Source organism: Heterocephalus glaber, unplaced genomic scaffold, assembly GCF_053883595.1.
Source record: "Heterocephalus glaber isolate CG9 unplaced genomic scaffold, H.glaber_assembly_v1.0 deba00001481, whole genome shotgun sequence".
Classification (NCBI taxonomy): domain Eukaryota; kingdom Metazoa; phylum Chordata; class Mammalia; order Rodentia; family Bathyergidae; genus Heterocephalus; species Heterocephalus glaber.
In genome coordinates this window covers 1209979-1234076 of record NW_028258317.1, presented here as the reverse complement: position 1 = coordinate 1234076, position 24098 = coordinate 1209979, and the positions used below count along the sequence as shown (strand labels likewise).

General features: G+C 36.2%; 1 protein-coding gene across 2 annotated transcripts in view; it reads right to left on the bottom strand.

Annotated features, from left to right (window-relative positions):
- Positions 1 to 24098, bottom strand: part of Svep1 (sushi, von Willebrand factor type A, EGF and pentraxin domain containing 1) — a 235937-nt gene that overhangs the window by 115892 nt on the left and 95947 nt on the right. For both annotated transcript variants that reach the window (XM_004848137.3, XM_021261140.2), the window contains 7 exons: positions 23832 to 24026; positions 21620 to 21738; positions 13195 to 13324; positions 3796 to 3903; positions 2927 to 3058; positions 2003 to 2197; positions 760 to 881 (listed from right to left, as the gene is read on the bottom strand). In XM_004848137.3, coding sequence (XP_004848194.2) covers positions 760 to 881; positions 2003 to 2197; positions 2927 to 3058; positions 3796 to 3903; positions 13195 to 13324; positions 21620 to 21738; positions 23832 to 24026 — 1001 coding nt within the window. The remainder of the gene's footprint in view (positions 1 to 759; positions 882 to 2002; positions 2198 to 2926; positions 3059 to 3795; positions 3904 to 13194; positions 13325 to 21619; positions 21739 to 23831; positions 24027 to 24098) is intronic.

The window sequence follows — 24098 nt, the reverse complement described above, 5'->3', positions numbered from 1 at the left end:
AGGCAGGGGAGCTTCCTTCCGGGTGCTGGGACCTGCTGAGCTACTCTTGCAATAGTCTTTTGATTTGCTAACAATAATGTTAGTTGTTTCTCTTTTTGGAATTTGGTTTTGTTGAATAGATTTAAATAAAACTTTTTAAAACAAGTGTTTATTTTAATGGATCCCAGCTAATACCTTTAATTACTTATAACAATGTGTGGTGCATGTCATGCAGCACTATAAAATGCTTGTTAACATTTATAAAGTGCTACTCTTTCTGTCAGGTACACAAATATGTATATAGCATGTTTCTTGCCTGCAAGATATTCATTACATTTAAATACATTTAAATATATTGCTGTGCTTTCTCATAATTGGTGAAAGAATCTCAAACAACAACGCATGAGAAAGAAAATTTTATAAATGTCCAATTACCTCCTCATTGTAAATAAGTATAATCTACAATGTTTGGAATTTTTGTCAAACTCTAAATAATAAAGTAGGCATTCACAAACCACACAGATCATAACCTTGTCTGACTTTCTGACTCACAGTGTTTTTTAAAAATTAACATGTTAATGCAGATTTACTTTTAATTTATTCTAGAAGTCGAAAATGTACAAATAGTTCTAAATATTAGGCACAAGTTTGGATCACAAAAAAGAAGAGGGAAATAATCAGGAGTAGGAATTTTAGTTGCAAGGGACGCACAAAGGTTGTGATGACTGTAACAGTGTCCTTTAAAATATGACATAAAGCAAAGGACCACCAGTGACATACCATTTTCCCCAGAGTTGTCTCAAATGCTTCAGAAAACTTCTTCAACAGATCCACATCATCACAGCGAGTGGCTTTGTACAGCATTTCAAAGGACTTGAACCCATGGTTTGCAAAACGTTTTACTGGAAAATGTTGGGCAGAACAGCTTCAGTTGGTTAGTGTTTTCAAAACAATTTAACTTTTATAGAGTAATCAAAACCTAAAAGTTTAAGTCTAACATGATTTATGAGATGGTATGAAAAACAAGAGATGACATTTAAGTATGGTTTCTAAGATATTACTTGATCATAATAAACTATGAACCAAGTAGCACTGTATTCAGTTACTCAGGGATGAGTTTGCTTTTAGTATATTACTCTTTACCTTCCAATCAGATAAAGAAGTGAGTATTTGGCAGAATAAGAGATCTTTTGATTCTGGTTAGATCAAAGTTATTTTACTTTATATAAACCTATACTACACATTTATATTATACATTAAGTCAGCAGATATTGAAAAACTTCTAAATATTATGTCCTATCATGTTCCTTGAAGGTACATTTTCTTCAGAGACAAATTTCTTCTTCGATCAAAAGCTTGGATTGCTAAATTTAACAACCTGTCATAAAATATTCAGCAGCCATTCCTCCTAATATCATCCTCTTGTCTAAATTATGAAAGTAAGTGATGTTGCTTCTATTTACTTACCTAATGTGGAAAAAATTAGCTCAGGTAAGTAGGTTTTATTTTTTGAAAACATGACATTAGTATTTACATTTTATTTATGGATTTAGAGCAAAGGTTCACTCCAGAGAATATTTACCCTAGACAAAGGTATTGGGTTAAAATTTTTGTGACAACATATATTTCAGGTGATGTTGTCATAAAATTTTAAATCTAAATCAAATCTAAAAAGAATACAAATGATCTATTTTATTCTACCACCTATGTTGGATATGAAGTTAAATGTAAGCGATACTCTGGACTATGAGACTTCAAGTTCATGTTACAGGTCAAGAACTACATACTGACAAACCTTTTCAGTTATTTCTGGTAAATAACAAGAGGACAAAGATTGTTCCACCTTTCCATTGCAATCCAATTTGTAACAAGACTTTAAATCCAGGGAAGAGCAAATCACTTACTCATTTTCATGGATTCCTATCATAAGGCAAGCTTTGTCTTTAACACATAAGAATATACAAGTACCTATCCAAACACATTCATACACATTACAGAGACCCAGAATAAAATTAAAACTTACTAGCACAGTCTGGCCATTCAGTAGAATATGGTGGCTTCCAAACACCATCTTCATAAGCACAATAATACTTCTCCGTAGACCCTTCTGTGAAATCATAGCCCTCCAGGCAACTTAATGTACAGTTGACTCCAGTACTTTCTTGGGTACAGATAAAATCCCCATTTATAGGTGTGAAGGGAACTTCACAGGGAGAACCTGTGTTAAAATAACACTGTATCATTTGTCTGCACTACTAGAAGACATATAAATTAAATTCCAGGATTTTAAGCTGAAATTTTAAAAGAACTCCTCTTGTCTACCACTATTTCTAGGAAAACTTCCACTAGAAATCCTTGGTGTGGAAGAGCGGCATTGTCTGCATTTGGTTCCTACACAAGTACATATTGAAAAGTTGTACCTTTGTGTAATTAAGGGTTCTGCATATTTTATAAAAACTAAAAAATTTTATGACTTGGTGCTATTATTTCTGGATTTCTTTAACAAAAATGAAAACTAACATTATGCAGCAGGACATTGTCAGAATCTGTCTCCTCCAGCATTCAAAATTGGATTCTTAGTAATACTTGGTAACTTTAGAGAAAATATTAATAAAATGGTAATTAAACACTACCTATAAGAAAATATTTCCATCTATCATGATGTTTAAGAATGAACAGTCGGGGGCTGGGCATTTAGCTCAGTGGTTTCGTCGCCTGCTGCGCAAGCGCTAGGACCCAAGTTCAATCCCTGGTACCAAAACAACAACAACAACAACAACAACAAAAAAGAATGAACAGTCAGAAACCTAAATAAAATCCATCAGTACTCTATTCTAACTTAAAAAATCTAACGCTCATAGCCTATCTTCTTTCACAAAATCAAGAATTGTAGCAGTCACATATATGAAATGTCAGCTGGATTCTTGGGGTCTCATGAAGAGAATACCTTTTATGACAATGCGGATGTCACATGTTCTGTTATTGCCTGAGGGGTCTGTGGCTGTATACTTCACGATGGTCTCCCCATGAGGAAAAAGGTCTCCTTGTGTATGACTTCTTGTGATGACTAAGACAGCACCTAGAAAGGATGCAATTTGGAATTATATTGGCCTTCAGTCACTTTATGAGTCTTTGATTTGAAGTCTTATTTTCTGTTTAAGCAAATTGAATGAGCTTTCCATTTATGTTGATTTGCCTGGCAGTAGAAAATGAAAGATTTAGTATTTATGCTATTACAAGGAAATAGTAGACTCAGATTACATTAAATTAAGGCATTTCTGCTAAATTAACTATTTGTATTTGAAAACATCAGTTGGAACATTAGAAACTTCATTAAGAAATCTATTTTTCATTGCTATTTTCTGGGTTTCAGGGAAACTTAAAGTGGACTTCAGTTGTATTTTCTTACTTCTTGTCTACTTTTCTATAGATGCCCTTTTATAATTTATTTTGCTAATGTTTAAGAACTGAGTATGAACATATAGAATTGAACCAGAGATATGAGGCAATGCAGTTTATACTTCCAGAACATTGTGAGCTTAGAGATTTATAAATTCATCAGAACTCATTCAAGTACAACACTTAGCAAAGGCTTAATAAATGTCCATTGACTACTGAATCAAGAGAAACCCCACAGGTAGGTAAGAGTAATATTGTTAAATAATTACACAAGCATTGACACATTACTTTATATAAGCATTCATTTAACTTTGACAGCTATTATTTGCTTATTTCTTTTACCCTTTAGGAAAGTTTTTAAAAATTAAAATGTAATTTGATAATACCACGCTGATAACAAAACCCTTGTACTCTCACCTGAGTTATCTGAGAATTGAGGCTCGTCCCAGGTGGCCACATGTTCCTTCTCTGAGACCTGGACTGGAGGTGGGGACCTGCACCAGTCTATGACAGGTGGCTCTACATCTAAACAACATGACAGCAGACAAACAAGTCACAATGGATCTTCAAAAATTATGCAAGAGAGAACTGAAGTCTGATTGCGCTGGCAGATAACTGTGACCTTTTAAGAAACAATGCGGGTCCTGGGGCTCCTTTGACAATGTGGTATATCTTATCCCTGATCCTAACCTGAAAAGAAAGAGTTGACTGTTACTATTCTGCCCTCTATCTGATGAAGAAGAAATAACTAGGTTATTAAAATGATTGTGAGCTTAGCTGTGTGAAAAGCATTCTAGATGTGATGGGCACTGAATTTGTAGGTTTTAACCCTAGTAGTTGAGCTGGTCCACCTAGAAGTGAAGACTCATCCCCACCGTTTCCTCAGATAAACTGAAAAAGTGAAATGATCAAACCCATCACTTCAATGATCCATGACCGTCCTCTTGTCTGAAGGATCAAGATAAGGTTGGCAGTTAATGAAATAGAAGGTGTATGGGACAGAGATCTGAGTCATATGATAGAATAAGCAAGATGTTAAGTGAGAGTGTGATATTTCTGGAAAGCTAGGAGGTTACATCCAAAGGTGGAACACTGGAGTTTCAAATTTCTAAGGCTGATAAATTCTAGGTGAAGACCAAGAGTAAAGTGTGGACCTAGAAATAAGGAATTAGGCAAGGGATGAAAGCTACAGTAGAAGTTAAAGAAGTATAAGCCTGTGCTACTGAACATTGGAGTTCAAGTTGAAGGGTAGATTTGAGATGGAATGGGTGAGCCAGGTTTCAAAGCCCTATTGAATATGATATAACTTTTAGATGTCAGTAAAGGATAAAAAAGAGGATATGTAGGAAGTAATTTTAAAGCAAATATAGATTTTACACATTTGAAGTGCTCTCATCACATGATGTCTTTGAAGTAATGAAGAAGATAGGACAAATATTATTATTCCTAATTTTATAAGTGAAGAATCTAGACTAGGCAAATTTAAAGAACTTGCCTGAGATCATGAAGCTTGTAAACTGTAGTCATAAACAGTAAAATCAGGGCATTTCTGTCTGTAAGATATGAAAACACACTCTGTACCCTTTAGAATATATGCATTTCTGTTTTAATCTAGATCTTATGAAAGATGTTCAATTTTTGTCTTCCCTCATGCTTGTCATTTCATTAGTGCAGTAATTTAGATTTACTGCTTTTCTGGATTGTAACCTGTGTAGACCACTGAGAGAGCCTGTTTGGTCATGTTAAGGTCTCCACTAAATAGTACAACATGCATCTTAGAGACAGGGGCCCAAACGGGTTGTTGAATACACAAGCAAATAAGGAATGGTCGTAGGAGGTCAATGCACTTTGAAAATGCTGAATCATGTCAATTTATATCTACATTTACAAATCTGTCAGCATTTATTATTTTCCCAAAATAAATTACAAATGGATATTCCAAGATTTGCTAAGCTTATGTGATTTTAGCCAAACATTTCAAAGTTGAATCACAGGTATAGGAGAGCGGTAAGCCTCAAGAGGGATGAAGGTGTCAGCAGATGCACTGTCTTAAAGGATAGGGAAAGCCCACTTCAGAGCAGGACTCCTTGGAATATCAGGTAGAAGCATTTCTTCTTGCCTCTTAGTCATCAATAAGACAACCAATGGCCTGGAGAGAACAAGAAAAGTGTAGTCTTGGGAATGTTTTCTCTCCATCTCTTTTCTCCCCATGTACCCTTCCTCCCTTTTCCTCCCCTCTTGCTTCCACTTCCTTCTTTCCCTTTTTCTCTTCTATAATTTGGAAATTCAGCAAATATCCATCTGGATGCTTGAGTACTTGTTTTATATCTCATCTTATTGACTCTTCATGTCAAAAACTAACATTTGGTAACTCTTAAATACATTCCCATGTTCTAAATAACAATGCCACATTAAAAGATAATATATTTTCCATGCTACTGGTAAAGCTCATGTTTAAAACAACATCAAAAAAGCAACTACAGCACACCCTACCGAGGTCCCATGCAGAACACACCAAAGCAGCCTGTGCCCCAGTAACAATCCATGGGACCCACCCACCACTCCTATGTACAGGCACCTGGTTCCACACTACAAAGACACTGAGGACACCGGACCACCAGACCACAGTACTGAGTCCTGCTGCTCCCAGCCCAGAGGTAGGGTCTTCTGAGCCACCGTCCCACTGCTCCTGGTCCAGAGGAAGGGGATTCCTGGTCACCATCCATCCTGCTGTCCCAGCCTACAGGAAAGGGCTTTTGGTCCACCATCCCTACCGCTGCTCCTGGCCCCTGTCCCACCTCTCCCAGCTCAGAGGTGGTAATCCGTGCAGGCACCAACAGCCGCCCCCAAGTCAAAATGAGAAAACATGTAAATAACTCTCAAAACCAGACTCCCAGATCACCTACAGCAACCCCAAAGGAAAATGAGATGGAACACTCTGATACTCAACCACCTGGACCCACTGAACTGGCAACAAAAGGGGATCTGGAAAAAAATGAAATCAGAAATAATTTCTCAGATAACAGGAGAAATTGTGCCCCTAGTGCAAGACATGATTAATAAATCTAGAGAGGAGCTCAGGAAAATGATGGAATCCCAACATAGGAAACAAATGGAATCCATAAAACAGATGCAAATAGATTTCCAGGACATGAAAAACTCCATTGAAAGTCTACACAGCAGAAGGAGCCAATGTGAGGACAGAATTTCAGATATAGAAGATAATATTTCAATTAGTGACCAGGAAAAGAAAAATAGCTTCAAAATTATAAGGGAACATGAGAAATCAATCCAGCAGCTGCTAGATGATGAAAAAAGAATAACATAAGACTGATTGGGCTCAATGAAGAAACAGGAGAGAGGGCAGATGACATAAAAAAATCTCTTCACAGAAATAATGGCAGAAAACTTCCCAAGCAGAGTAAAAGAGCTTGACATACAGAAAAATGAAGCATATAGGACTCCAAATAGCCTTGATAAAAAAAATCTACATATAGGCATAAAATTGTTAAGATTCCAGAAACTCAGCAGAAGAACAAAGTTCTACAAGCAGTCAGAGAAAAGAAACAAATCACATACAAAGAAAAGCCCATCAGAACCACAGCAGACTTCTCAACACAAACCATTAAGGCAAGAAGAGCTTGGAGTGACATATTCCAAGCCCTAAAAGAAAACAGCCTCCAACCCAGATTGATGTACCCTGCAAAATTATCTTTCAAAATGGATGGAGAAATAAGATACTTTCATGACAAAGAGCACCTTAGGAACTTCATGAATACCAAACTAGCACTCCAAAGAATTTTACACAATATCCTAGGAACAGACGTTGAGGATTACAACCCCAGGAAGCAAAGCAGAATGAACCCATCTGGCATGACAAGAAATTAAATGTAAAGGGGGAGAACCCAACAAAAAGAAAAAGTCATGGCAATGACAAGTCAATACATTTCAGTTATGGCCATCAATGTTAATGGTCTCAATTCATCAATCAAAAGAAATAGACTGGCAGAATGGGTCAAGAAGCAAAATCTAACAATATGCTGCATACAAGAAACACACTTAATTCAAAAGGAAACTCACAGACTGAAAGTTAAAGGGTGGAAAACAATACTAAATGTGACAGGAACCCGAAAAGAAGCAAGAGTAGCTATCCTCTTTGCAGATCAAGTAGATTTCAAACCAGCACTGATTAAGAGAGATGAAGAAGGACACTACATCCTTGTAAAGGGAAGAATCCAAGAGGAAGAGATGACAATCATAAATAACTATGCACCAAACAGTAGTGTGCCCAACTATATCAAACAAACACTAACAGACATGAAAAGTCATATATGCACTAATACAATTGTAGTGGGGGACCTCAACACCCCACTGTCACAAATAGATAGATCAACTAGACTAAAAATAAGTAATGAAATACTAGAACTCAATCAACCTCTTGAACAAATGAACTTAACAAGTGTTTATAGAGTCTTCCACCCCACAAAATCAGAATACACATTCTTCTCAGCTGCACATGGGTCATTCTCCAAAGTAGACCACATACTCACACATAGAACATGTTTAAGTAAGTGCAAAGGAGTTGAAGTTATCCCCTGTATATTATCAGACCATAGTGTGATGAAATTGGAGATCCATAGGAAAAGAAATTGGAAAAATTTCATGAACACGTGGAAATTGAACAACACACTTCTGAATAACCAATGGGTCACAGAGGAAATTAAAGAAGAAATCAGACAGTTCCTTCAATTAAATGACAATGACAATACAACATATCGGAATCTATGGGACACAATGAAAGCAGTCTTATGAGGGAAATTCATAGCAGTGAATACTCATATTAAGAAAACAGAGCAAGCCCAATTAAACAACCTGATGCTGAACCTCAAGCTTCTAGAAAAAGAAAAACAGGACAACCTCAGAGCTCATACAAGGGGGGAAATTATAAAGATCAGAGGAGAAATCAATGCAATGGAGACTAAGAGAATGATACAAAAAATCAATGAAGCCAAGAGTTGGTTCTTCGAAAGAATCAACAAAATTGACTAACTTTTAGCCAACCTTGTCAGAAAAAGGAAAGAAAAGGCTCAAATCCATGCAATTAGGAATGAAAAGGGTGAAATTACAACAGACCCAGCAGAAATCCAGAGGATCATCAATACCTACTTCCAGAATGTATATGCCAATAAGATGGACAACACAGAGAAATGGACAGATTCCTAGATACATATGAATTACCAAATTTGAACGAAGAACACCTAAAAATTCTGAACAAACCAATATCAACCAATGAAATTGAAAATGTAATTAAAAATTTATCAACTAAGAAAAGCCTGGGCCCTGATGGCTTCACTGCTGAATTCTACAAGACATTTAGAGAGGAACTACTGCCACTACTGTTGAAACTCTTCAATGAAATTGAAAGGGAAGCAATACTCCCAAATTCATTCCTGGAAGCAAGCATCACCTTGATCCCCAAAGCAGAGAAAGACCCAATCAAAAAGGAGAACTATAGGCCAATCTCACTAATGAACATAGATGCAAAAATCCTTAATAAGATAATGGCAAACAGAATACAGAAGATCGTCAAGAAGATCATACACCCTGATCAAGTGGGATTCATCCCAGGGATGCAGGGATGGTTCAATATACGCAAATCAATCAATGTAATACACTATATCAATAGAGCCAAGGACAAAAACCATATGATTATCTCCATAGACGCAGAAAAAGCATTTGACAAAATCCAACATGCATTTAGGATAAAAACCCTATAAAAATTGCCATAGATGGTCTCTACCTCAATCTGATAAAAGGCATCTGTGAAAAACCAACAGCCAATATCCTACTAAATGGTCAGAAACTGAAATCCTTCACACTAAAATCAGGAACAAGACAAGGATGTCCACTATCACCACTCTTGTTCAATATAGTTCTGGAAACATTAGCCACAGCAGTTAGACAAGAGAAAGAAATAAAAGGAATAAAGATAGGTAATGAAGAAGTCAAACTGTCATTATTTGCAGATGACATGATACTCTATATAGAAGACCCCAAGAACTCCACCAAAAGTCTTCTAGACTCAATAACCAAATTCAGTCAAGTAGCTGGTTACAAGGTCAACACACAAAAATCAATAGCTTTCCTCTACACCAATGACAGACTCACTGAGAGAGAAATAGGGCAAATAATTCCTTTCACAATAGCATCCCAAAAACTGAAATACCTAGGAATCAACCTAACGAAAGTAATCAAAGACCTCTTCTCTGAAAACTATGGCACTCTGAAAAGAGAGATTGAAGATGATATCAAAAAATGGACAGACATCCCGTGCTCCTGGGTAGGAAGGATTAATAGAGTGAAAATGACCATCCTTCCAAAACTGCTATATAGATTTAATGCAATTCCAATTGAGATCCCAGCAGCATACTTCATGGATCTTGAGAAAAGTATCCAAAAATTCATTTGGAACAAGAAGAGACCCAGAATAGCAAAAGGAATTCTAGGTAACAGAGACATGGCAGGGGGTATCACAATCCCCAACCTGCAACTATACTACAAAGCTACTGTGATAAAAACAGCATGGTACTGCAAAGAAATAGACCTGAGGAGCAGTGGAACAGATTAGAAGATGCAGAAACAACGCCAGACACACTCAGCCATCTCATCTTTGACAAAGGAGCCAAACAGCCTCACTGGAGGAAAGATAGCCTCTTTAATAAATGGTGCTAGAAAAATTGGGCTTCAACTTGCCAAAGATTAGAACTAGACCTATATCTCTCACCATGCACTCAACTAAAATCAAAATGGATTAAAGATCTAAATATTAAAATAGAAACTGTGAACCAGTTGGAACAGAGGTTAGGTAGGACCCTTGAAGACATTGGTGTAGGAAAAGATTTTATGAACAAAACCTCCGTTGCCCATGAACTAGCACAAACAATCAACAAATGGGATCTCTTCTTATTAAAAGGCTTCTGCACAGCAAGAGAAACCACCAGCAGTGTGAAGAGACAACCCACAATGTGGGAAAAAATCTTCACCTGCTCTTCCTCAGACAAAGGTCTACTATCTCGAATGTATAAAGAACTTAAAAAGATCAGACCTCCCAAATTTAAAGACCCAATCCAAAAATGGGCATCTGAAATGAACAGGCAGTTCTCAGACAAAGAAGTAGAAATAGCAACTAAATACATGAAAAAATGTTCAACCTCACTGGTCATTCGAGAGATGCAAATGAAAACAACACTGAGATTCCACTTCACTCCAGAAAGAATGGCTGCTATCATGAATTCAACCAATAACAAATGCTGGTGGGGCTGTGGGGAAAAAGGAACCCTTCTCCACTGCTGGTGGGAGTGTAGACTGGTGCAATCCCTTTGCAAATCAGTATGGAGATACCTCAAAGAACTAGAACTGGAAGTCCCATTTGACCCCGCTATTCCTCTGCTGGGAATCTTCCCCAAAGAATTAAAAGAATCATACCACAGTGATATATGTGCACCCATGTTCATAACAGCACAGTTTGTGATAGCTAAAACTTGGAAACAGCCCAAGTGCCCATCAGCTGGAGACTGGATAAAGAAAATGTGGTTTTTTAATAAAATGGAGTACTACTCAGCCATAAAAAATGAGAAATTAGAGACATTTATAGCTAAGTGGCTGCACATTGAGACAATGCTCTTAAGTGAAATAAATACGACACACATGTATAAATACCGAATAGTTTCTCTGGTGTGAGAAACTGAAAGTGTAAATAAGGACTAAAATCTATAATAGGTAATGTGAAATAGGAAGTAAAGGGGCAAAAGGGAAGGAAGTGGGAGTGTTAGGGGAAAGGATAGAAGGGAATGGGATTATATGAGAAAATGGAAAAATAGGAACAAAATCTTTGTAAATAGGGAGGAATGGAGGGTTGAAGGGAGGGCTGGGCAAGGGTGAAAAATAAGAACCAAGAGAGACTATGTAAAGGTGCAAATTTCCAATGATGAATGTCATTATATTGTATACCTAAAATGTACCAGTGATTAGAATGAATAATCGATAATGAAAAATAGGAAGAAAAGGTCCAAAGGGGTAGGGGTAGTGGGAGGGGCAGGGGAAAGGAAAAATGATGATAAATGGAAAAAATGGAAATAAAGTCTTTGTAAATAGGGAAGGGTGGAGGGGGTGAAGGGAGGGCTAGGAATGGGGAAAAAATAAGAACCAAGATGCATTATGTAAAGGTACACTTCCCAATGAGAAATGTAATTGTGTTGTATACCTACAATGTACCAATAAAAGAATTTACTAAAGTGAAAAAAAAAAGAAAAAGCAATTACAATACTAAGCACAGCAAAATTAGGGTTTTTTACTTGAATATTTTATCTACTTTTGCCAAAACCTATAACTTACAAGCCAAGAAATCTGTTTTATATACATTAGTTATTTCAAAAAGTTATTTAAAATTCTTAAGCTAAAATAGATTTAATGTATTAAGTTTTAAGGTAAATGCATTAAAGATAGACCCACGACAAGTAATAAAATGTCAATATCTTATTATTTAGCTTTTACATAGAGTTTGATGTGTGTTGGGCAATATTTCAAATGGCTGATATATTTCAAGTAATTTAAAGTAAACAATAACCTTAGGAAGTATTTTATTATTGATTTACTAATTTTATTTTTGGATGAAGAAACTGAGGCACAGGTACATGATTGATCACATGGTGAAGATGGTAATGAACTCAGGCAGTTTGGGTTCAGTTTTCACTCTTGGCCACTAGAGACCACTATATATCCTAGTTCTCCATTATTATATCTTGACAGTGAACAGTGGGTATTTATCTATTGAGTGACTGACAAACAAAGACTGATTGGGAGATGCTATGAGAAGCCATCTTCATCTTTCTGCCAAAGGACTGATCTATGGTAGTGGTTGTGAGAATGAAGAGATAAAGACAGATTCTAGAGACACTTAGTGAGTGAAATCAGTAGAACTTGATAAACTTACAGGATGTTGGTGATGGAGGGTCAAGAATGACTCCTAGGTTTTTGCTTGGTAGCTGTCTGGTAAGTTCCACAATTTTTTGAGCTAGGAAATATAGTGTGTTTGAGTTGAGTTTGAAATGCTTGTGAGATATTCCACACGGGAAAATCCAGGAGGTAGTTTTATATGTAGGTTTTGATTTCAGAAAAGAGATCTGAGATGTAGGCAGAAATCTGGGAGTTGTCAGTCAATATTACTAAGGAAAAAAATTAGAAAGACAGAGGACCAAAGTTCAAGGCTGAAACCTTGAGAGATGTGAGGAATCAACATGTAAGAGCTGGTGTGAAAAAGAGAAGCCTATGGAAGAAGAGAAGGATGGGTGAGAGAAATGGGGAGAAATAAGTAAGATGGTGTCAGAGAAGGTAGGAAAGAAGAAAGTTTTGGTAAGAAGAGAATGGTTAATGTAAAATCTGAGGGAAGGTCATGTAAAATAAGACTGAAAAGTGTGCAACTGGAATAATACGAGCTCACTGCTGACCTTGATGATACTGCTTTATATGAGTGAAGGAAGAGAAGCCAGACTTGAGTGACTCTGAGAATTAATGGCATGTAAGAAGAGCAGGATGGCAACCATCAAAAATTTTTCAAGAGGCTCATATGGGAAGAAATCAAAGAAATGCAGTGATAATTAAAGGGCAGGTAGGTGTCACAGGCAGAGTAATTTGAGCGGTTTTCAGTGCCAGTGGGCAGAATCAGTGGAAAGGAAGTTGTTGAAACTAAAGGAAAGGCCGAGTCCCTGGAGTGCTGGGTTATGTTTGTAAACTCATGCATGTGATTGGCAGGCTTACCAATGACCTTGATGTGGAAAATGCAGCTGGCTTGGTTGCTGGATGAGTCAGTCGCCGTGTATGTGATGGCCACATCTCCAATTGGGAAAAGGTAAGGCGGGGTAAAAGCTGGATGCACGTGGACTGACACCTTTGGTAGACAAATATTTTGAAAGTTAAAGTTAATGTCGAAAATACATTTATTCTCTTTCAATTTATATATTATTAGCTAGGTCATATTAAAAATGGTACAGTTATTTCATATAGGGAAAAATGCAGCACAGCCTTCTAGTGTATATTTTTCCAGACTACATAGTTTATAGTGTTGATATATATATATATTAAATGTTGTCTTAAAACATTTTTCATGGTTTTACGTAGTCTTTAAAGCTTAAGATGTCTCTATAACTTTCAAATGTCTCCAAAGTGTATATGATCACTTAAGAAAAAGCTGTTGAAGAATATCAGTTTGATTCCCAATTTTTACTCTTGTAAATAGTTCTGGGATGGACTGTTTCACATAGATAATTTAAAAATATTTTCATCATTTCCTTATAGTAGATTTCTATGAACAGAATTAACCCCAAACCATTAACGTTTAATTGACAGATAATACAAAATTTCTGTCCCAAAATATGGTAACAATTTGCATTCTCATTGTCAATGGCTATAATGTGTCAAAGTTCCCTGATCTATATCAAATATCACCAATTCTTGGCAAACTAAAACTATGGTATTAAGTCACCTCTTCTGTGTGTGTGTGTGTGTGTGTGTTTGTGATTCTGGAGAATCCAACTCAGGGTCTTATACACGCTAGCTAGGCAAGTGCTCTATCACTGAGCTACATCCCTGGCCTGTTTCTTTCTTTTATTTTTAATTGGTCAATATCAGTAGTATAGAATAATGAGATTCATTTTGGTAAATTGATATATGCATTAAAGATTTTGATTATTTTATTCCTTTTTCCATCTATAAAAGTCTACCCTTCTTGTTTCCTGTCATCTCTCCTCTATTTTTATTTTATTTATTTTTAAATTGTTCATATAAGAGATAACATATGATATTTAACTTTCGGAGACTTGTTTATTTCCCTTAACATGATGGTCTCTAGTTCTATCCATTTTTTTCTGCAAATTACTGATTTCATTTTTCTTTCTGGATGAATAATACTCCATTATATATACACACATATATATATTATATATCACATTTTCTTTATCCATTTATCTATTTAAGGGCACCTAGGCTGTTTCCACAGATTAGCTATTGTGAATTATGCATACCTATATTGTGAAATATGGATATGCATGTATCACTATAATATCTTAGCACCAATTTCGTTTTTTGTGTGTATCCTTTTATTGGTACATTTTAGGTGTACAATGTAATGACATTCATCATTGGAGATATGCACTTTTACATACTCTCTTGGTTCTTATATTTTCCCCCTTCTCCTGCCCTCCCCTCAACCCCTCCATCCCTCCCTATTTACAAAGACTTTGTTTCCATTTTTTCATTTTCTCACATTAAATCCATTCCCTTCTTTCCTTTCCCCTCCCCCTCCCACTTCCCCTTCCCCTTTGCCCCCTTTCTTCCTATTTCACAGTATCTATTATACCTTTTAGTCCTTATTTACACTTTCAGTTTCTCACACTAGAGAAATTATTCGGTATTTACACACATGTGTCCTGTTTATTTCACTTAAGAGTATTGCCTCAATGTGCATCCATTTAGCAATAAATGTCTCTAATTTCTCGTTTTTGAGGCTGAGTAGTACTCCATTTCATAAAAAAAAATTTTCTTGACCCAGTCTCCAGTTGATGGGCATTTGGGCTGTTGCCAAGTTTTATTGGTGTCAGCACCAATTTCTTAATGTCTTATGTTAAGATTAAGTTCTCAAATGTTTGAATTATATTACAATATATTTATTCTTTTTGAATTATATTTTATCTTCATCTATTTTTAAATTATGATGTAATAAAATCATATTAGCATGTTATGTAATAAACATTCTAACCTTTGACAAATTTAAAACATTTTCTCTGTTTGATATTAGTTTTGTAATTAGGACATTTTTAGAAGTACAGGCTTACAAGTACTTATACAATTAAATGTATTTCATTTCCACTATATTTTAAAAATATTTTTCAAATAAGCTCAGAAAGCCATTCATGAAATGATTTGCTAAATATCTAAATATATTTGATGGTATATTTTTAATCACTTAAAATAATTTGGAAATGTATTTTGTGTATGTTATGATCTGAGAATATAGCATTACATTTTAAAAATTGCCCATCATTTTCCCTTCATGACATTTTAAAATCCATAAACACATTAGCTCTCCATTAGGGTATAGTGCCACATATTTTATTAACAATTTTGTGCTTGTTAGGTCCAGTTGTCCCTTATTTGTGTGTGTGTGTGTGTACTAGAGAGTGAACATCTAAGCATATGCTCTAACACTGAGCTATACTCTCAGTCCTTTTTATCTAATTCCTTTTGATATTTCAATCAGTATATCATTCTACTTCACACTGCAGAATAATTCGTCAAGCTTCAAAAATATTATGCTGACAGTGTCATTGGTGTACAATTATTCTATAAATATTTAGCTTTTCCATATATAAATATGCCATGTTTCCATTTGATTTCATTGTTTTAATCTGTAGAGGTTTCATATTTTCTTTTAACTTCCATTCACCTTTTTTATTAAGTATGTACCTGAATATTTAACAATTTATCTTGCACTTATAATAGAATCCCCTTTTAATAGCCTATTATACTCCATTATATCTTATATAATGGTATATGTGGGGCTATGAATTTATGTCTGGGTATTCAATATAAATAGTTCCAGAAAGTTAAATCAGATATTAAAAGACTCAATTTGGAACACAAAAGAAAAACCTAGAGTACTAATGATGGACTAGACAGTAGATATGGAAGACTGTAAGTAGATATACAAATAATTGTCATTCTTGAAAATTGAATGAATGAAATGGGGAAAATACTCAAAGATGTGGAAGAAAACTGGAGCTAAAGAAGGATATGACTGCAGATAAAAAGGACTCGATATATCAGGCAGAGCCCATGAAGAATAATTAACACCTAAATAGATCTTAGATAATTTCATGTATAATCAAAGAATCCCACAGCATCTGGGAAAATGCTTAAAGGAAGGGAAACAAGAAACTTACATCAAATTTTCTTAGTCATTAAATGCCTGTATGGACATAAAAGACATTCTTGTACATGCAAAGGCTGGATAAACTCACTGCCTCTGTATATGTTTTTTTTTTTTACTGAAGGAAAGAATTTTGAACACACCAAATGGGTGATTAACCACAATAAGCCCCTGCAAGTGGGGAAGTCAGAGTATGAAAGAACTGCCAGTAAATGCCAGAATTGTGTAAATACAGACAGCCTGAAAAATGGTTATAATGTGGCTATAAAACAGACATCAAAGGTTATAATTTGTGGGAAAAATACATATAGTGAAAAACTAATAATTAACCAATAATAAATTAGAATAAAAACCCCAGAGTATACCAACAAAACCCAAAGTGGCTGAAAAGTAAAAGTAATAATTTACTCATTTTACTTGGGGAGAGACCCAACAGATAATCTTGTTTTTTTTCCCCACAGATAATTAGGTAATTATTAGTTTATGCATGCTTTAAAACTTTACTTAAGTTCTTCTACATAAACAATTGCAGCTGCAGTCCCAAGCTGAAGAGTATGTAGGTTAAGTCATGCCAAATTCTAAAGAGAGCCCCTACAGATGAACAAATGGCAAAGATGTTGACATTCAAATGGGTGGAGTGGTTCTGCATCCCCAGAACTCACCATCAGCCCAATTAACAGGGAAATAGGAGTGCTCACTGGGGTAGAGTGCTGGCACCCCTCTCCTCTCTTCTTTATGTGAGAAACCAAATGAAGTGGCTGGGCTTCTGACAACCTCTCAGCGAACACTGGGAAGGCAGTGGGGAGTGCTAGGTGAGACTGACACCCAGCCTTGGAGTTTGAGGCATCTATGAATGTAGACAGATACTTAGTTCTCCCTTGGTGAATGCCGAAGGCAGGAGGCTTGATCAAACAATGCAGGCAGTGTAAGAGGAAGGATGCTCTGGTCATGAGTTAGGCTGCACTTCTATTCTTCGGTATGGTGAAGACAGGCAGGCCAGCAGGGCTGGGCTGGGGCTCTTGAGTCATTTTGCCTATATCCCATTCTAGAGATTTTTCAGAAGTTGTGGGCTATATCACATGGCCCAGAGCAGAGGGAGTTTGCAATGGAGGTCCTATCAGAGTGCATCTCCATGGCAGAGAACTGTATGGGGAAGAGGTGTGTCCCTGTGGGGTCTTCTGTGGAGACCATGCATGGACTGGATGAGAAAGCCAATATTTGCATCTCAGAGTGCACCTGCCATATAGAGAGGACTCACAGCATTAGCTAAATGAAAGACTTGAAAACATCCTCAAAAATACTCTCTTGCCAGCTATGTTAGTTTCCTATTGTTCTCATAATAAATTCTTATAAAATTTGCAGTTTAAAAAATTACCATTACAATCCTATAGGTCAGAGATATTGATGTGTTATACAGGGTTAAAATCAAGACATTAGCAGAGCTAAATATTTTTCCTTCCTTTTTCTAGCTTCTAGAGACTGCTTGAACAGCCCTTTCTACAGCTGCTAAAGCTGAGAGTGGCTAATAGAGTCCTCTCACTTCACATCTCTCTAATCCTTCAGTAAGAGCATCTCTCTCTAACCAGAGTTGGGAAAGATACTCCTCTTTTAAGGACTAAGATGATTAAATTGGATTGACTTGGATAATAAAGGCAAATTATCCCATCTCAAAATCCTTACTTATATCTGTGAAGTCCCTTTGCCATATAAGGCAACATATTCACAGGTTTGGGAAATAGGACAAGGACATCTTTGGGGTGGACAGTATTCTGCTTATCACACAGGCTTTAGCTTTAAAGATGCCAGAAACAGGAACTGGAGGCACAGAAGAAATTAAAGAGTGTCCACTACACCTCTTTCCCAAGTCACTCAGGCCACATCTGGGCAGCAGGAGGAAAAAAGCTTTGAAGTAGATGCAGGGTTCAAGTTTTTATTTAGATAGCAAAATTCTTCTTTTTAATCCATGAAAGTGGGTTTAATTACAGAGAGAAACTGTTTGTATATCCCAAAGTAACAAAAGCATATGACTAGAAAAACAGTTATTTTCTACTGATGCTTGTTCAAAATGAGTCATACAATTATAGTTTTGATCACACTGTACATGCGATTTAACATCTCATTTTTCCTCCAAGAAATTTCCCTTTGTGAAAATTGTCTTTGGAAATAATCGGAGATAGAAGCAAAGATTTGGTACAATGATGATTATAATAATTTCACTAGCTCTTTCCTTCTTTTCCTACCCTGTTTTGAATTCACATTTTATGGTCCATTATTACAATAAACTTTTTCTGCCAATAGTCTAAAATGTCTTGCTTCTTTGTTTTTTAATATTCTATAGTATAGAGAAACTCAATTATCTTCCATTTTTATGGCTGTACCAGAGAATCATACACTAAAGAAATTCACACAATAGTGCAGAGTAATCTCTCTACAAATTTATGACTACCAAACTCAAAAGGGCCCCCAACACTTCATTCATCATATTATATCTCTGGTCTGCTACTACTCATGCTACTATTGAGTATTTATGCTACTATTTCTCTGTCCTATGCAGAATGACTTTTTCAAAAGTTCTCAACTCTCTTCAAACTCACTCTGGTTAATCCCTTCAATTCACCATTTTCTGACCAGGAGCCATATACAATACTGTCTCCTCTTTCCCTGTATATTTAGCCTCACCAACTCAATGGGTTCTCTCCATTTCTATTTCTTTTCCTTTAGATCATCCAAGTTCTTCCCCACTGTGGTTCTCCTGAATAATGGTCCCCCAAAGATGCTTGTGTCCGAATCCCTGGAACCTGTGCTGTGTTGCCTTACATGGCAAAGGAACTTAGCATATATGACTAAATTAAGAATCATAGCATGAGGAGATTATCCTGAATAGTGTGGTTTGCCTCGGTATAACCACAAAGCTCCTTATAAAACGAAGGCGGGGGTCAGAGAGAGAAGACAACATGGTGATAGAGACAGACATCAGAGTGATGCATCCACTGCCCAAGAAATGTGATGGCCTCCAGAAGTTGACAAAGGCAAAGAATAGATTCTCTCCCAGAATCTTCGAAAGAAATAGGCACATGACTTCAGCTGGGCCCAGCTGCTCATGAATGTTACCAGTCTGCAAGGTCCATGTGATCTCCCTTCCTTTTAGCCTAAAGGTAAGCATATTTTGTGGGTTCAGCACCTCCCATTCCACAAAATCAGATAGATTCTAAGTTGGTTCTCAGCATCTTCCATCAATTTTTTTCCTTGATTTTGCATTCTTTTCATAATTTGTCAGGATTGAGGACTTGTGGCCTTACATGCCTGTGCTCATTTGTTCAATGATTTATAGTGGTTTTGAATTACAAATGGTTTTAACCATGCAATCCATCTAGTAGAATATTTTGTGTATTACATTTTTAAAGTCTTAGAGAAAAAGAAACTACCAAATAAAAATATCCCCCAACCTCTTGTCAACATCCAATTTGCCCTTATTCCCCTTTCTTTCCACAATGAACGTGAAAGACACTGCACTTCTCAAGACCACCTTGAACTTTCCTTGTCCCCTTGTCTCCCTCACCTTTGCCTTTGGAAGGACCACATTTGATTAGTTTTCTCTCCTCCATTATCATTTTTTGGTCTCCACTGTGTCTATTCTGTCATTGATTAAGCATACTTAAATATCTTTTACATTAGAAAGCAATTGTCTCCTCTTCTTCACAGCTTCACAGCTTCTTCACAGTTTCTTTGTAGAGAATTCTATATTCCTTAACCAATTGTGATCTGTTTTCCACATACTCTACTCTGTTAAAACAGATCTCATTAAGGTCAGTATTCAGTTTTCAGATTCTAAATCTAATTTACATCTTTCAGTCTGGTATAACTCACTTTTAGTCTAGTATACCACATAGGTGACCAACTCTCTGGCAAGCAGAGCCTTTTTAGGTCAATGATGGCATTCTTTTCTAATATTTCCCTTCCCCGATGTCTCATCACATTTGTCTCATCTACCCTTTCCCTACATATTGCTCTTTCTCAAGTTTTTGTCTCTGTCACTTCCTGTAATCTGCACACCCACCAGCGCAATCCTATCCACTCCAGTGCCCTCCAATTTAGCCCATATACTGACAATCTGCAGAGTGAGGCTCACAGCACCCATCTTAGCTGTTGCCCCTCCTCCATGTGGCTCTGTTGGAGTTGGATGGGAGACCTTCACCCAATCATTGTGTTAGTGAATATGGGACAGAGAATGGATGAGCCATGGATTCTCAGGCAGTTGCTTGGTCTTCCATAAGCATGTGGAGTACATGGAAGGCTATAACTAAAGCAGGCAGTGTCTCTGTGGAACAACCAATGCCCATATCCACTCCTGTCATCTGTGCAGAATTTTTCTAAAACAAATATACATTCTTGGATTACACATTCACAGCAAATTCTCAATATTCTTCTTGCTATCCTTTGTTGTAGAAGTTGAAATACTTGAGTCAAGTGACAAAATAGTAGATTACTATATACTGGTGAATTTGGGGTCAGATACTGGATATAATTTAAGCTGCATGATTTGTGCTCAAGGAATAAATGTGAAAAATGAGGTTCTGTTTGGGAGAAGCAGATATAACTCCAAGTAACTCAGATTGATTCTCATATTCTCATTCTCTCTCTCTCTCTGTCTTGTTTTTTTGTTTTTTTTTTTTGAAACAGGGTTTCACTATATAGATCAGGCTGGCCTTGAACTTACTATGTAGACTAGGCTGGCCTCAAACTTGCCCTGTCCTCCTGCCTCAGCTTTCTGGATGTTGGGATTACAGGTGTGCACCACCACACTCAGCATGTCTTTCTTTCTTAGAAGACTTTCAAATCCTAATAAAGGGTGAATAATTTTTAGCCAAGTAATCTTAGTGGAAACAGCAATACAACAATCCATGTAATGAGAAGATTCCATTGCAGAGATTTTCATCTGAAATTTATAATTAAAAACAAGTCTGGGGCTGAGGATTTAGCTCAGTGGTTCTGGTGCCTGCCTCACAAGTGCAAGGTCCTGAGTTTGATCCCCGGTACAAAAAAAATCCCCTCCAAAACAAGTCTGATCATTCTTCTACCAAATGAGGCATTAACACTTATGAGTAGAGTATATGGAGAGTACTGTATTATAATTATCAGTATAATATATTATGTCATAATAATATAATTATCTTATTAGTAAATCTTCAGTATAACATGTATTTGTACTATGTTTAGTATCCATTTGAAAAAGAATGCAAATATTTCCACAAGCCTTACCTTTTCACCTGAGTTGTCTTTAGCTGTTGGGATTTGCCAGGTAATGTTAGCAGAATCTTGTTGTTCATGAGCCTTAGCCTCTATATCTTGGGGACAGTCAATTTGAGGTGGCTCCATGTCTGCTCCAGAAAATATACAAATTAATTAATGCCCTGATACATACTAAGTCATTTAAGAACCAGATTACATTAATACTTTGTGACTAACTTTTTATATCCCAATGACTGATTGATTTAAGATATAAAACTGCCTTCCAAAAAGTTACCTTAGCCTGGCTTAGGAGGCCCTTATTTCATTGGCTCCCTTAGCCTCATTTCTTACAGTTTCTTTACTAGAACACACTCTCACATTCTCTTTACTGACTACTGTCAGGCCCCCAAAGCTGTTGTTGTTGTTATTGTTGTTGTCCTTCTTCCTCTTTCCCCTTCCCTCCCCCTCCCCCTCCCCTCTATCTCTGCCCCTTTCCCTTACCCTTCTCTTTCTCTTTCTCCTTCTCCTTTTTGGCTAGGAAAGTTTTACTGGAAATAAGGAGAAGAAAACAACAGCTCCTGAATTTTCAGGAGGGGTCTCAACTAGGTTACCCAAGGTCTTCTTTTTTGGCCAGGCCTTTGCATTTTCTCCTATTTGTCTGATTAATGTCCTTATCTCCCTTCACCTAGGTAATCACTGCTTTTTCTTTAATTCTCAGCTTGAGAAGCTATCTCTGACTCTTCTAGTTCACTTAGGGGATTGACTTGCCAAGTTCTCACAGCACTCTGTACTTCCCAATGATAAAACTCAACATGTCATTTTGAAGTTGAATTTTCTCCCCCAATAAAATGTAAGTTTTTTGAAGGTCAGGATATTTCTTATCCTATTATCTTATTTAGTGCCTGGCATATAATTAGAATTCAGTAAGTATGTTTGAATGAAACAAAGAAATAAATATAAAAAATAAATGTTGACTGCAACATAAAGAAGTCTTGCTTGAAAGAGACTATCAAGAATTAATTAGCCATCCTGGTATGTACTGCCAAAGCAAAGAACAAGTTAAAGCTGATGTGAAACTTATACTGCAAATAATTAACTGTGCTAACATTATACAGAGCTGAACGAGCTATACTAAAGTTCCTATTTTATAATCTAATATATCCTTCAAGTTATGTTACGTGAAGTATTGTGTAACTTGCAGGTGGATATATATAAATTGATTTCATTGTGTTTCATATCTTCTTTCTTGAAAATTTTATTCAATTTTTTTTCTGAGAGGTACTTACACCGGAGAATTTTTCCTGACCTAGGTACATAGTAGTTTATTAACTGAAAATCTAAAAGAATGCATTTAATTTTTCATATTTAAATCATAGCTTGACTGGGTTTGAAATTAAAAGTTTATATTAATTTTATTTTCATATCCTGTAGACATTATTACATTTTCTTCTGGCAAGTAGAATTGTAAATAAATGTAGTGCGCATTTGATTCTTGTGTTTTGGGGCACAATTTCTCCTCTTTGTAAACTTACATAGAAATTTCTCATTAACTTTGTACCTGAGAAATTTCACTTGGAGGAGAGAAACTGTGCTAGTCCAATACTCAAGGATTATTTTGGGGGGTAAGGATTTAAGTGTTTCTTCAAATCACTAATATACTTCCAACAACATTTATTTCACTTTTATTTCTATTTTTTGCCATTTCTTAAAGACATGATATTTGTACTTCTAAGGACTCTTTTTTGTTTTTAATTCTCTTTTTATTTTAATTTTATTTTTATTCTACTGTTACCACAGGGAAAATGAAAATGTCCTCTTGTGAATGTGACAGATACAACCTTCAAAGTGCTGCTAATTCTTATTTTATTATTAAAAATCAATGTTTCACTTGCTCATATGGACTAGAAATTCCCCAATGATTTTCATTTTCTGATGGAAAACTTACCTGATTTTCAGCACTAACATTCCCCTTATTTTTTATTTCCTATGCCACTGACTAGTATTTTGTGATTAGATTTTGTAAACCCACCATTTTAAATAATCCTCATAACTTGAAGTAACATTCATATTCAAAATAGGCTTGCAACAAAATTTGTGCAGAGAGATAGTCCTACACCTTATTCATACACCATTATTGAGGCATTTGGTTTTTTGTTTGTTTGTTTGTTTTGGTTTTTTTGTATTAAATTCTTTTATTGGTAAGAGGCATTTGGTTTTTAATGTGTCCAGTATAGAGACCCACCTTTACACACAGCTGTCTGAACTTTGGCACTCCATTTTCCAGAAGTGGTGCATCTCACTTCTCGGACTCCTGATAAAATGAATCCTTGGCGGCAGCTGAGCTGACACACCATCCCTGGTTTGGCTGGCTGCTTGCCACAGTTGGGCGGTGATACGATGACACCTTTGGGCTTCTGAAAGATGGCACAATGATGTTCTAAAATTGGGAAATGAGAATGTTATTTGTTTTCTCACATATTAGCAATGCCATAGATTCTCTTTATTCAAG